Consider the following 15,447-nt stretch of genomic DNA (forward strand, 5'->3'; position numbering starts at 1 on the left):
ACTCTCCCCCAAGGGAGTTGACCTTCACAGTTTTCAGGAGTCAACATTCCAGGATGCCTCCAGTCTGGGGGAAAATGCTTCCTCCTTTGCTTCTTCCAGCCCACCTCAAGCAGTCTCCCCACCCCTCGAGTCTCACCTCGTTAAAGTGTTAAAGCTGTTACTTTCACAGCTTCTTGGGAGTGAGTGCTTTCTCAAGCCCGTCTTGCAAGGTGGGTCCTTTTTTGTTTTTGGCAGAAGGGAGAGGACAGTGAAATGTGCTCTGAGTAGGGACGGTTATGCAAAAGCAAGTAGGAGGAGGAAGCCAAGAGGGGAGTTGGTGAGTCAGAGGAGAAAAGCGCACGGCCCGGCTAGCAGTGAGCCTCTCAAAAGCAGCAGGGAAGCCCAAGCCACAAGGTAAGGAGAGAATTTCTGTGTACGACTCCAATGCAGAGCCATTATCCCAGAGCTGCTTGAGCAAGAGTAACAGATAACCTCTGGCAGCTAAGCTGTAGATTACAGTGGCGAAGGCGGTTTGCGTAGAGGGGATAAATCAGATCACCTGGGGAATTTTCTGGGGAAAATAAAACACAAGCTGCTCACCAGCAGCCCCGAGCCCCACCAGCTGTATCCCTAAATGGGTCCAAAAGAGCCCAGAAAGCAGGTCAGGCTGTTCTGATGTATATTTTGTAGATTGTCCCCTGGTGCAACGGACTCGTTCAGATCCTGGCTTTGGAGCTCACATTTCTATACTTCCTGCAGCTTCTCCTCTGTTTTCTGCTGGGGAGTGGAAGGCAGGAGGTGTAAGGAACTGTAGGTTTTCTCTAGCTCAGGTGAGGGATAGTGTGATCATTGAAAACTCTCAGCCCTGGGACCCCCAAAACCTGGGTTCTGATTCAGAAAGGGCTATTATCCCGGCTAAGCCAATCAATTAAAATTTAGTTGATTTATTCTGAAAAATGAGGAAATGGCTCATCACTGTCTAAAATATCTAACTGGATCATTATCACAACTGCAGCTAAAAGGGCTTTAAAAATGTGGAACACCATGCCCATGTGCAATATGATTAAGTTATGGTGCCAGCATATCAGCTAAGGTAGAAGATACGTCTATCGTGCATGGCCTTGGACAAGTTTGAAACTTCTAATTGGAACTGAAATACTTTTCTATGTGTAAAATAAATGTAATATTGTCAGTGAAAAGAGTCAGACTCTGTGACATATTTGAAGAGATTTATTCTGAGCCAAATATGAGGGACCATGGCCCGTGACACAGCCCTCAGGAGGTCCTGAGAACATGTATCCAAGGTGGTCAGGGTGCAGCTTGGTTTTATACACTTTAGGGAGACATGAGACTTCAATCAAATACATTTAAGAAATACATCTGGCCAGGTGCGGTGGCTCGCGCCTGTAATCCCAGCACTTTGGGAAGCTGAGGGAGGCGGATCACCTGAGGCCGGGAGTTCAAGACCAGCCTGGCCAACATGGCGAAACCCCGTCTGTACGAAAGATACCAAAAAAAATTAGCCGGGCATGGTAGCAGGCACCTGTACTGCCAGCTACTCAGGAGGTGGAGGCAGGAGAATCGCTTGAACCTGGGAGGTGGAGTCCACAGTGAGCCGAGATCCTGCCATTGCACTCTAGCCTGGGCAACAAGAGCAAAACTCCATCTCAAAAAAAAAAAAAAAAAAAAAGAAAGAAAGAAAGAAAAAAAGTACAGGTGGGAGGTTCCAGCTTAGAAGTAGATTTAAAATTTTTCTAGTTGACGGTTGAGTTTATCTAAGGACCTGAGATCAATAGAAAGGAATGTCTGGGTTAAGATAACGGATTGTGGAGACCCAAGTTCTTATTTGCAGAGGAAGCCTTCAGGTAGTAGGCTTCAGAGAGAATAGGTTGTAAAATGTTTCTTATCAGACTTAAGGTCTGTGTTGGTGCTAATGCTGGAGAGGTATAATGAGGTATGTCAGACCCCCACTTCTTGTCATGGCCTGAAACAGTCTCTCAAGTTAAATTTTAAAAAGACCCCTGGCTGAGCACAGTGGCTCACGGATGTAATCCCAGCACTATTAGGAGACTGAGGCAGTGGATCACCTGAGGTCAGGAGTTCGAGACCTGCCTGGCCAACATGGCAAAACCCCGTCTCTTCTAAAAATACAAAAAATGAGCCAGGCATGGGATTACATGGGCGCGTGCCTATAATCCCAATTACTCGGGAGGCTGAGGCAGGAGAATCGCTTGAACCTGGGGAGTTGAGGTTGCAGTGAGCTGAGATCGTGCCACTGCACTCCAGCCTGGACAACAGAGCAAGAATCCATCTCAAAAAAAAAAGAGTCCTGGCTGAGGAGGAAGTCCTTTCAGATGGTTGGGGGGACTTAGAATTTTATTTTTGGTTTATAATATCTTGCTCAATCTTCCTTTCTGGGTTTCATATAGTTAAAAAAAAAACTGTACAATATATGTTCACTTGTCATTTGTTGATAGATGTTCCTTGAGCACCTACTATGTGCCATGCACTGTCCTTGGCACTAGTGACACAGCCCTGGCGGGACCCAGGTCCAATCCTCCTGACACTGTCTAGGGAGAGTTTGCTATATGGACACCCTTTACCCAGGTGCCTATATCCAGAGGTTTCCCAGGTCTTCAGGCTATTTGTGAGGATGCCAGTTTCCCCAATCCAACCCCATTCTCTCTCTCTTTGCTCAAGGTATCTTCTGCTGTATCTAATTTCTACTTGTAAGGGGCATAATCTCATGGGAAGTGTAAGTTAGGAATGGATCCAGTGACTGGAATCCAGACTTCTCAAATTAATATCTGTCTGGTTTCCTGCCCCCCCCCCCCCTCAGAATTTCCCATTTTGTCTCTACAAGGCTACATGGTACTGATTTGGGGGACATCTATAATTCAGCCCTCTCTAATCAGCTGCTGCTTGAGGTAACCCATCCGGCACCTTCGTGGTTCCTGTGCCAAACATAGATTCTCCCTTCTCACCACCCCTTTGGTGGTGGTTTCAAGATCCTAAGGTTCTCTTGACTCCTCAGAAATGGCTGTCCTTTGTGTTTTAAGATGATACCGCTCACCTATCACTGGGGCAACATGTTTTTAAATTAATTTTTTGGGGTGGTAATGACGGAATGTGCTGAGGTTGGGTTTTTTTGTTTTGTTTTTGTTTTTTGTTTTGCTCTGTTTTTTCCTTTTGCTTTGTCAGCCTAGTAACTGAGTAGATTCAAGCAAGGTAGCCTGTCACCCAGCAATGAGGTTTTTATTTTTTAAATGTTTTCTAAAACTAATTTTCATACAGGCAGGGAAAAATAATTTCCCTCCTGGTTTTAATTCATGCATGCTTGGTATAGTAACTGTTTTTTGGACTGAGGGTTACTGTGCCATATTGCATCTAACCCATGCCTCTGACTTTATTAGTAGCTTGGTCCAAGTAACTGAGACGGCATGGGTTATGTGCTCACTGCTCCATGCAGTAGCCTAAATTTTAGTCAGTGATGCTGAAGAGTGTCCGTGAGCATTTCAGAAAAGGATACTTACGTTTCATTCTCTTAAAGGAGCTCCTTTGGTTTTCTGCTTTCTAGCAATTACTGTGTGGCGGCTTTTTTTTTTTTTTTTTTTTTTTTTTTGAGACGATGTTTCGCTCTGTCGCCCAGGCTGGAGTGCAGTGGCGCGATCTTGATCAGGAGATTGAGCCCACGCTCATCCATTTACTTACTTACTCATTTACTTAGCAAGTGTTTAATGAGCCGAGCCCTGATCATTTGCAGAATTATTTATCTGTAAGATAAGATACAGCCTTTCCCTTAAGCTATAGTGGCCCAGAGAAAAGAGAGGCACTCATACAGCCTTTTACTGTCAAGACGGAAGGCTGCTAACAGAAGGGCTGGGAAACAAATTAATCTCAGGAGGGGGCCGGTTGCGGTGGTTCACACCTGTGGTCCCAGGATTTTGGCAGGCCGAGGCGGGTGGATCACCTAAGATCAGGAGTTTGAGACCAGCCTGACCAACATGGCAAATCCCTGTTTCCACTAGAAATACAAAAATTAGCTGGGCATGGCTATAATCCCAGCTACTCGGGAGGCTGAGGCAGGAGAATCACTTGAACCCAGGAGGCGGAGTTTGCGGTGAGCCGAGATGGTGCCACTGCACTCCAGCCTGGGTGACAGAGCAAGACTCTGTCTAAAAAATAAAATTAAAACAAAAAAATCTCAGGAGGAAGAGACAGAATTTCTTTCAGGGAGAAGGCAGGCTGTGGTCAGATTCTTGAAGGAACAATGGCTGTCCTGCAAAAATCTCAGGGCTTTTAAATCACAGGGCAAGTTTGGAAGAACTGAAAGTTGGGAGCCTAAGGCACTAAAACAGAGGGGAGTGATGGGAAATCAAGACTAGACCATGAAGGATCCCAGGTGCAAAGCGTGGGGATGTTTATTTAATCCCATATACACTGGAAATTTATTGAAGGATTTTTTAGGCAGGAAGTTGATAGACTTTGCTTTAAAAAGATACTTTTGGACAGGTGCAGTGGCTCACACCTGTAATCCCAGCACTTTGGGAGGCCAAGGCTGGAAGGTGGCTTGAGGCCAGGAGTTTGACACCAGCCTGGGCAATATAGCGAGGTCCAGTCTCTAGTGAAAAATGAAAAAATTATCTGGGTGTGATTGGACACACCTGTGATCCCAGCTACTGGGGAGGCTGAGACAGGAGGATTGAGAATCACTTGAGGCCAGGAGTTCAAGGCTGCAATGAGCTATGATCATGCCACTGTACTCCATCCTGGGCGACAGAGTGAGACCCCAACTCTAAAAAAAAGATAAAAAAAGATTTTGGGCCAGGCGTGGTGGCTCAGACCTGTAATCTCAGCACTTTGGGAGGTTGAGGCTGGTGGATCACTTGAGGTTAGGAGTTTGAGACCAACCTGTCCAACATGGCGAAACCCTGTCTCTACTAAAAACACAAAAATTAGCTGGGCATGGTGGCGGGCACCTGTAATCCCAGTCACCTGGGAGGCTGAGGCACGAGAATTACTTGAACCCAGGAGGCAGAGGTTTCAGTGAGCTGAGATCACTGACAGAGTGAGACTCCGTCTCAAAAAAAATAGTAATTTTTTTAAAAATGTAAAAGGTAGTTTTGGGCAGCCATGGGTGATGGGGAGATGCTGAGAGACAGAATAGAAAGGTCGACGTCAAAGGCCACCCTAGAGACAAACAGCTGGGAATTCTGGCAATGGGAGAGCAGGATTCGAGGACACTATTGAAGAGTCCCCTTCCATGAAGCGCCCTGACTCGCATCACCTCACTTCTGCCCAGGCCCAGGAGCATCTGCCTCTGCTGCTCATTACAGTCTTCAGAAACGAGTTTTGCCCAAGACACATCCTAAAGTATCCCCTGGCTCTCCGGCCAGCCCATCATGTGTCATCTAGATCCTGATGTGTCTTGAGGCTCAGTGACAAGGGATGGAACTTGCTTCACAAAAGCTACGCTTTCTAGCCAGGGCAAGTGCTCACGGAAAGAAAAATAAGTCAGAGGATTTCCACGGGAGTGCCTCAGAACTGTGGACAACTAACACCTGAGAACAACTGGGGGCAGTTAGAAGGCCCAGCTCCAGCTTGGGGAGGAAATGGGCTTCAGGCCAGCAGCAATTGGCAGGCAAGGAGGGCCCATAGCCATCAAGCCCCCGCACAGGACACAGAACTGGCCCCAAGTTGGATGGAGGAAGGGAGGGTGTCGCTTTGAAAGGTCTATTCTCCTAATCCCTAGGAAATGTTAGCTTTTTCCTAATTATAAGCCCTGCTTATAAAATTCTATCACCATTTCCTTATAAGTGTATACAGGTTAAGTTCTTCTCATTTTCCTCTCCTTTTGGTTTTGCTCTATTGCTTCCTATTTTTGTTCCAAATATTTTCTCGTACTCACATTGCCCTTAGGAGAAGCCTCTTGCTAAAGTCACCTCTTCAGTCTTTGCGGGGAGGAAGGACATCCTTGGACCATGATAATAATAGCCTAGTTTCTAATCATTTTCCTCTTGCACTCAAGTTTTAAGAACTAGGAGCACATCCTAGCTGGTTCTGTTCTTTTTTCTTTTTCTTTGAGATGGAATCTTGCTCTGTAACCCATGTTGAAATGCAGTGGTACGATCTCAGCTCACTGCAAGCTCTGCCTCCCTGGATCACGCCATTCTCCTGCCTCAGCCTCCTGAGTAGCTGGGACTACAGGCGCCCGCCACCGTGCCTGGCTAATTTTTTGTATTTTTAGTAGAGACAGGGTTTCACCGTGTTAGCCAGGATAGTCTCGATCTCCTGACCTCGTGATCTACCCACCTCAGCCTCCCAAAGTGCTGGGATTACAGACGTGAGCCACCACGCACAGCCTAGCCGGTCCTGTTCTAATCTACAGGACTAAGACTACAGGGCAGGAATTACCACTCATTGACATTTTCTTGCCATATAGCAAGTGATTTTCAGGCATGAAGGTGAGATGATCCTCATTGGATCTTTTTGGCACATCCAGAGGAAAAGCACTGTTATTATGAATGGAAGAAAAGGGGTTTTACTGCTATTGCACCCAAGGTTTGGCTTGAGTCATTTCATACTTCCCAGAAGGTTTAGGGGACTTCCAAGGAAAACCCACGAACTGGCAAAGCGTGCTCTCCCTTCAGGAAGAAAGCTACAAGGGCCAAGAGTCTCCTTTGCGGCTGCCCAGTTTCTCTCCTAAAATCCACTCTCACAGGTCTCTGGAGCCCTGGACCTAGATAATAGTTTCTGATCAGTATGAAGGCTGCCTTCATACATGTGTGATCTTACATACATGTGTGATGGTGTGTGAACATAAAGGTCATCACTGAAGCATTTGAAATGGCAAAAGACTGGAAACAACTTGTAAGCCCATCAATGAGGAAACTGATTAAATAAACTGTGGTTAATCCATAGAATACTTCTTCGAAGCAACAAGGAACGAGGAACTGCTTTACGAGCTGCCCTGGAATGCTCCCTAAGACATATTGACAAGTAAAAATGAAGGGCAGCACAGAACAGATAACTTGAATTTTTTTTTTTTTTTTTTTTTACATTTTAAAGAGGAAAAAAATTAAGAACACATACACATTTGAATGTTCTTGTGTACACATAAAGCAACTGAAAAGGCACATTAAAAAATGAACTTAGGCTGGACACAGTGGCTCACACCTGTATAATCCCAGCACTTTGGAAGGCCGAGGCAGGCAGACCACTTGAGGTCAGGAGTTCGAGACCAGCCTGGCTAACATGGTGAAACCTCGTTTCTACTAAAAATACAAAAATTAGTTGGGCGTGGTGGTGTGCGCCTGTAGTCTCACCTACTCAGGAGGCTGAGGCAGGAGAATCACTTGAACCCGGGAGGCGGAGGTTTCAGCAAACCGAGATCACACCACAGCACTCCAGCCTGGGCAACAGAACAAGTCTCTGTCTCAAAAAAAAAAAAAAAAAAAACTTAGTTGCAATCTGGGGCAAGATGAGAAATGGGCAGGTGAGGTCAGGTGCTGGAAGTAGACTTTTCACTGTACACTGATGACAAAACACCAGCTAGCAGATAAATAGCAGCTATCAGTACGTAAAGAAGAGAGGACTGATTTGTCAGCTAGTAAAATTCTTAGGTTTTCTTTCCTCTGGAAAAATACTATGACCCCTTTAAAGATATGTCACTACCCATGTTGACAAATAGCTCTAGAAGTTCCTAATTTCTGACTACAGGACTCCCTCACAGGCACAAGTGCTTGTCATAAGATTTCCCCTCCTGGCTGGGCGCAGTGGCTCACGCCTGTAATCCCAGCACTTTGGGAGGCTGAGGCGGGTGGATCATAAGTTCAGGAGATCAAGACCATCCTGGTCAATATGGTGAAACCCCGTCTCTACTAACATACAAAAATTAGCCGAGCCTGGTGGCGCGAGCCTATAGTCCCAGCTACTCGAGAGGCTGAGGCAGGGGAATTACTTGAACCCGGGAGCAGGAGGTTGCAGTGAGCCGAGATCACGCCACTGCACTTAAGCCTGGCGACAGAGCAAGACCCCGTCTCAAAAAAAAAAAAAAGATTTCCCCTCCACAGTGACATTTTTTTTTTTTTTTTTTTTTTTTGAGGCGGAGTCTCGCTCTGTCACCCGGACTGGAGTGCAGTGGCCGGATCTCAGCTCACTGCAAGCTCCGCCTCCCGGGTTTACGCCATTCTCCTGCCTCAGCCTCCGAGGAGCTGGGACTACAGGCGCCCGCCACCTCGCCCGGCTAGTTTTTGTATTTTTTTTAGTAGAGACGGGGTTTCACCGTGTTAGCCAGGATGGTCTCGATCTCCTGACCTCGTGATCCGCCCGTCTCGGCCTCCCAAAGTGCTGGGATTACAGGCTTGAGCCACCGCGCCACGCCCACAGTGACATATGTTAAAAGCCTGGGATGTGTCAGGCTGGGCTGCAGGCTGGCAGGCACTTTTCTCCCTCCTGCACACTGAATCTGAGAAAGCACTTGTTTTAAATTCCAAGTCTGTAGATACTTTTCAAAACAATTCGAATCATGTGACTATTACCTATTAAAAACTTTTTAGGCTGAGCATGGAGCCCATGCCTGTAATCCTAGCACTTTGGGAGGCTGAGGCAGGAAGATTGTTTGAGGCCGAGAATTCAAGATCAGCCTGAGCAACATTTTTTTTTTCTTTTTTGAGACGGAGTTTTGTTCTTGTTGCCCAGGCTGGAATACAATGGCACAATCTCAGCTCACTGCAATCTCCGCCTTTTGGATTCAAGTGATTCTCCTACCTCAGCCTCCCAAGTAGCTGGGATTACAGGCACCAGCCACCATGTCCAGCTAATTTTTGTATTTTTAGCAGAGACAGTGTTTCACCATGTTGGCCAGGTTGGTCTTGAACTCCTGACCTCATGTGATCCACCTGCCTCGGCCTCCAAAAGTGTTGGGACTACAGGTATGAGCCACTGTGCTCAGCCATGAGCAACATTTCAAGACCTCATCTCTGCAAAAGAATAAATAAATAATAAAAACTTTTTTTAAAAAATGGTATAAGACCTGCTACCACAAAAATAGCTGACCCCCAAATCCAGCCCCAGTTACCATCTGGAAATCTAGCCTCTATTTTTTACTAAAGCCAGAAGGGAGAATTTCTTGTGTACATGGTGATATACAAATGAACACCTTACTACTACTATGAATATTTTACTATGTGCAATAGCTATTTTCTCTCCCAATAGTTATTTATGTCAGAAGGTCACCCAGAATGACAAAGTCATGTGGGAAGGAGGTTAAAATCTCCCTTGGAATAACATTCTAGCATAGCACTGGGAACCATGGTCCTTTCACACAGAGCAAGCCCTGATTGCAAAATGTTGCCATCAGTCAGTATGAGACTTTGTACGAATCACAAAGTGAGACTCCTTTCTCTAGATATTTACTGTCTATCAACTGGAAAACCATCTTAATATACTTATTTTTTTTTTGTTTTGTTTTATTTGTGGGTTTTTTTTGGAGATGGACTCTCAGCCTTTCACCCAGGCTGGAGTGCAGTGGCGTGATATCAGCTCACTGCAACCTCTGTCTCCCAGGTTCAAATGATTCTCCTGCCTCAGCCTCCCAAGTAGCTGGGACTATAGGCATGCACCAACACACCCAGCTAATTTTTGTATCTTTGGTAGAGACAGGGTTTTGCCATGTTGGCCAGGCTGGTCTCAAACTCCTGACCTCAAGTGATCTGCCCAGCTCAGTTTCCCAAAGTGCTGGGATTACAGGCATGAGCCACTGCGCCTGGCCTTAATATACTTATTTTGTTGGACCAAGATACTTTACCGTCACCTACAAAAAAACATTTTGAAAATAAATATCTAAATTCTTGATGGGATGGCACTCCCTAGGGTTGTGTGATACACGCTTGCCCAACTCTACTGAGCCTGAGTAGGCTGTCCCACGTAATCAAGCATGCCTCAAGCAGCAGTGTGGGAGTCACGGGTCACAGGTATCACCAGTGAGAGTGACACAGCTGTGAGATCTGTGGCACTTAGGTTGGCTTGCCATGCTTTCTTAGAGTTGGCAGGTAAGGAGACTCTAATAGCTCAAATAACTCTAATTCAGCTCAAATAGAGTAGACAGTTTATTACCTACACAGATACAAGGTCAACATTGGATCAACTCCCCATGGCCTTGGTCCCATGGGATGACACCAAATCAGAAGGATGTGCTATCTAGGGCAGGGAAAGAAATGGGCAGGTGAGGTCAGGTGCTGGAAGTAGACTTTTCGCTGTATACTAATGTCAGAACACCAGATAGCAGATAAATAGGTGACAGGCACCATGAGCACCTGGCTCTGCCTTTGAGGAGACAATTCCAACTAAAGCCAAGCAGTTGTACAGCCTGCAGCCCTATCCTTTGAGGGACTGGAGTGGAAAGTCCTGTGCTTAATTGCAGTGAGGGAGGGAGATGAGACACAGTCTTGGCTGCAGTCTCCCTTATGATGGAGGGAGGAGTAAGCAGTGGCCTCGAGGCAGTTCTCCACTAGGTGGCTTATCTCCCTCTGTTTCTGCAGGAATCACAAGGCATTCAACCAAGACTTGAGTTAGACTGAGGTAAAGCCTCCCCTACATGGCCTGTCTGAAGACATCCTTGTCGGCAGGGCACCATGATGGAGCCATTTCCTTGTGTTGATTAAATATGGCTCAGTTCAGATATTTTTGGTAAACCAATGGGCAAGGCGGCTTGGTTTAGAAAGACCAGGAAGGAGGAATTAAAGACCCTGAAGGAGAATGTATCAACACACTAAGTGTAAAGGACAGGAAATGATTTGGAGAGGAATTGGCACCACTGTTGGCAGGAATCCTCTGGCTTCCCATGTTGCTCCTTGGTGGAGGGTCAGAGAGCAGGTGGCTTTGGCCAGAAGGGGAATAGAAGGCAAACAGTAAAACAGCAGCCCAACCCCACCCTTTCTGTTTGTTCCTTAAAGGTCTGCCACTTTAGCACAATGCTACTGCCTAAAAAAATGAAGCTCCTGCTATTTCTGGTTTTCCAGACGGCCATCTTGGCTCTATTCTTCTACATGTACAGCCACAACATCAGCTCCCTGTCTATGAAGGCACAGCCCAAGCGCATGCACGTGCACGTGCTGGTTCTGTCTTCCTGGCGCTCTGGCTCCTCTTTTGTGGGGCAGCTTTTTGGGCAGCACCCAGATGTCTTCTACCTGATGGAGCCCGCCTGGCATGTGTGGATGACCTTCAAGCAGAGCACCGCCTGGACGCTTCACATGGCGGTGCGGGATCTGATACGGGCCGTGTTCTTGTGTGACATGAGCGTCTTTGATGCCTACATGGAACCTGGTCCCCGGAGACAGTCCAGCCTCTTCCAGTGGGAGACCAGCCGGGCCCTGTGTTCCGCACCTGCCTGTGACATCATCCCACGAGAAGAAATCATCCCCCAGGCTCAATGCAGGCTCCTGTGCAGTCAACAGCCCTTTGAGGTGGTAGAGAAGGCCTGCCACTCCTACAGCCACGTGGTGCTCAAGGAGGTGCGCTTCTTCAACCTGCAGTCCCTCTACCCGCTGCTGAAAGACCCTTCCCTCAACCTGCACATCGTGCACCTGGTCCGGGACCCCCGGGCCGTGTTCCGTTCCCGAGAACACACAAAGGGAGATCTCATGATTGACAGTCGCATTGTGATGGGGCAGCATAAGCACAAACTCAACAAGGAGGAACAACCCTACTATGTGATGCAGGTCATCTGCCAAAGCCAACTGGAGATCTACAAGACCATCCAGTCCTTGCCCAAGGCCCTGCAGGAACGCTACCTGCTTGTGCGCTATGAGGACCTGGTCCGAGCCCCTGTGGCCCAGACTTCCCGAATGTATGAATTCGTGGGGTTGGAATTCTTGCCCCATCTTCAGACCTGGGTGCTTAACATCACCCAAGGCAAGGGCCTGGGTGACCATGCCTTCCAAACAAATGCCAGGAATGCCCTAAATGTCTCCCAGGCTTGGCGCTGGTCTTTGCCCTATGAAAAGGTTTCTCGACTTCAGAAAGCCTGTGGCAATGCCATGAATTTGCTGGGCTACCACCACGTCAGATCTGAACAAGAACAGAGAAACCTGTTGCTGGATCTTCTGTCTACCTGGACTGTCCCTGAGCAAAACCACTAAGAGGGTTGAGAAGGCTTTGCCTCCACCTGGTGTCAGCCTCAGTCACTTTCTCTGAATGATTCTGAGCCTTGCCTACATCTCTGAGCCTTAACTACATGTCTGTGGGTATCACACTGAGTGTGAGTTGTGCCCACATATGCTCAAGCAGAAGGATTTTTTTTTTTTTTTTTTTTTTTTTTTTTTTTTTTTTTGAGACGGAGTCTCACTCGGTTGCCCAGGCTGGAGTGCAGTGGCCGGATCTTGGCTCACTGCAAGCTCCGCCTCCCGGCTTTATGCCATTCTCCTGCCTCAGCCTCCCCAGTAGCTGGGACTACAGGCGCCCGCCACCTCGCCCGGCTAGTTTTTTTGTATTTTTTAGTAGAGACGGGGTTTCACTGGCTTAGCCAGGATGGTCTCGATCTCCTGACCTCGTGATCTGCCCGTCTCAGCCTCCCAAAGTGCTGGGATTACAGGCTTGAGCCACCGCGCCCGGCCACAGAAGGATTTTTGTGTCCATGCTTGTGTCTAGAAAACAGACTCCGGAACCTTATGTGAGCAACACATCCCACCAGTGAAACAGGGTATTGCTCTTCTTCTTTTCTTGATCTTCCTGTCTGGGCAGACTTCAGAGACTTTGTGACCTAGAGCCCTATTAAGCACGACACAGTATCAGTGGAATTGATCCATAAACCTCCCTGTCCACATCTTGCCCAATGGAGAATGGATCTTTCACCAAAGAGCTCACCAGCATTTTCCACAGAGATGCAAATTCTGAGCCCTCAGAGTTCCCAGTGGATTCAAGGAAGGAAGTGGGAACAAGGTTGAATGCCTACTTGTGAGCTTGATCATCACAGCTATCGGTAATCAGAAATATGAAACAAAATCTCCGCACAAAAGAGCAAGCTCTTAAGTTCACAGGGTGCCTGGGCTGCATTTGAATATCACTTCCCCTCTGCATTTTCCTATCACATAGGAGACTTTGACCTGTGAAGCTGCTATCTGTTAATACTAAAATTCCAAAATAAGATTCTGTTTAGAATGTCCCTTTTTATGCTTCTTAATTATTAGCAGTAAATGTTCATTCTTATGGGATCCTAAGCTAAGAATAGATGTAATCATCTTTATTGGCTTTTTTAAACACCTTTGCTATTATCTATCACCAATTTATATGGAAATTTGCTAAGATAATGTTTGGTTTCAGATGATGAACTAAGTCTATGCCCTCTCAAGAATTGATGGAAAATAGACAATCAGCAGCTAAGCCCTTTCTTTCTTGTGTGAGGTATAAGTTGTGATAATGCCATATGTGTCACCCTAGGGTCTGGGCAGAGAGTTCTTTTACTCTGATCCCTCAGCCAGAGGACCTCAGTTCTAGTATGACTGGTGCTATTTAGCTCCTCCTGGCCACTTCTCCCAATAAGAATAGTTGTTACTACCAATCTTGGCAGGAGCCCCCAGATCTAGTTTTACAATAGAATCTCACCTGTTAAAAAATGCAGATTGCCAGGCACTACCTCAAATCTGCTAGAATCAGAATCCCCCAGTATGGGGGCTGGAGTTCTGGTGACTCTTCCATGGCCAGCCTGGCACTAACACACCTTGCACCAGGCAGCAACACTGTTCGCCTTCTTGCTCCACGAAAGGTGACTCTTCCACAAACGCAGAGTATGTATGCCACTTGCTCTTGACACGGGTGACGTCCGTGTGTTGGAAAGAATAGAAAGAAGCTCCCTATATGTCTGGAATTCCGTGGACCTCTGAGTCCTGACTTTTTAAATATCTCACTTTGTCCAAGTCTGAGAGATTGTAAACTCCATTCGGCCGAGTAGTGATTGAGCTTCTCCACTGCCTGAGATACTTGAGTAGCTACTTTTCCCAGCTGGGTCTCTTGAAGTTAATTTATATGTGGCTTTAAAGAAGCTAATTTATTCTAATGCCCAAATCTTTAAAAACTCCTAAGAGCCTAGGATCTCCCAGGCAAATGCTTGCCTCTACAAGGCAAATGTTTACCCCCTAAAAAATGTCAGAGTAAAATTTCCCAGCATTGAAAATAAGAGCAGAACAGCAGATGATGGTGTGAACAGAGTGAAGAGGGCCAGTGAGGAAACAGTGGTAGACTCAACCACCTCTGATTTCCCTTCTGAAAGTCTGGTCTCTATCTGAATTGTTTTAAAGTTAGCAACCTCTTTATGAGCCATCCCTATGTGATGCCTGCTTGTCCTTCTCCAAAAAGATCACCCCATCCTGATACAAGAAAAGAGACTAGCCACACAGAAGTCTCAGAGTCTTATTCAAGATCCACTTTAGAACAGCTTTAAATTGCCTGCATTCCAAGTCTGAGATATCCAATGAGGTCCAGAATCTAAGAGCCACACCCTTGAAGAAAATATCTGTGCTCTCTGATAAGAGTAGCCACTAGCCACCAATAGTTGTTTAGATTCAAGTTAATTAAAATTTAATAAATTTTTAGGTCCTCAGTCACACTAGCCACATTTCAAGGACCCAATAGCCACGTGACACTAATGGCTACTATATTGGACAGCACAGATATAATGTCCACCATTGCAAAAGTTTGACTGGACAATTCTGGTCTAAATTCATTTTTATATGTGTATCATCTAATCATTCAGCCCCATCCTCCTAGGCCAAAAAGTTTAAAGAATATATAATATCATGGTATTTTTATATAGCATAGAGTGTATAATATAAAATCATGCTATATAGGCTGGGTGTGGTGGCTCATGCCTGTAATCCCAGCACTTTGGGAGGCCAAGGTGGGCAGATCACTTGAAGTCAGGAATTTGAGACCAGCCTGGCCAACATGGACAAACCATGTCACTACTAAAAGTACAAAAATGTGCCAGGTGCGGTGGTGCACACCTGTAATCCCAGCTACTCGGAATGCAGAGGCAGGAGAATTGCTTGAACCCAGGAGGCGGAGGTTGCAGTGAGCTGAGACAGCGCCTTTGCACTCTAGCCTGCGTGACAGAACGAGACTCCCTAAAAAAAAAAAAAAAAAAAATCATGCTATATAATCTTAAAAGCCCGACCCAGTGTTGAACAAGACTGCAGTGAACAATGGCACAGTCTCTTGTTGAAGTGTTCAGGAGGCTGGAACCGGGATTCAGTGGTGAGAGTGGCAACAATTGTGAGATATGAGGCGTCTGGGGACATGAGAACTGGTGACAAGCATACAGGATGGTGTTCTGCAAGACATCCTTCCTAATTCAGAGATGTCTGTCCCATCCCCAACCCCCAACAACAGAAAGGTGTTTCCACCTCAGCCTGTCTAGCTGCATAGAGTCTGTACATGAGTTTAAACCCAGATTAGGGGTGAATTGATCAAATT

The 15,447-nt window shown here is 46.4% G+C and overlaps 1 protein-coding gene across 2 annotated transcripts; it reads left to right on the forward strand.

The window, feature by feature from the left end:
- CHST4 (carbohydrate sulfotransferase 4) lies at positions 1-12,119 on the forward strand. Of its 2 annotated transcripts, none has more exons than XM_010354039.1 (2): positions 1-209; positions 10,935-12,119. In XM_010354039.1, exon 2 carries the CDS (start codon positions 10,953-10,955, stop codon positions 12,117-12,119), a length of 1,167 nt encoding a protein of 388 aa, XP_010352341.1. In that variant the 5' UTR covers positions 1-209; positions 10,935-10,952. The 2 variants fall into 2 exon arrangements, with proteins under 2 accessions (XP_010352341.1, XP_010352340.1); XM_010354038.1 differs by having other exon boundaries at positions 148-393.
- Positions 12,120-15,447: the final 3,328 nt, after the last annotated feature.

This window comes from Rhinopithecus roxellana, chromosome 20, assembly GCF_007565055.1.
Source record: "Rhinopithecus roxellana isolate Shanxi Qingling chromosome 20, ASM756505v1, whole genome shotgun sequence".
NCBI classification, from domain to species: domain Eukaryota; kingdom Metazoa; phylum Chordata; class Mammalia; order Primates; family Cercopithecidae; genus Rhinopithecus; species Rhinopithecus roxellana.

Coding starts and splice junctions, on each gene's coding strand:
- CHST4 (XM_010354039.1), top strand. CDS start 10,953: ATGCTACTGCCTAAAAAAATGAAGCTCCTGCTATTTCTGGTTTTCCAG.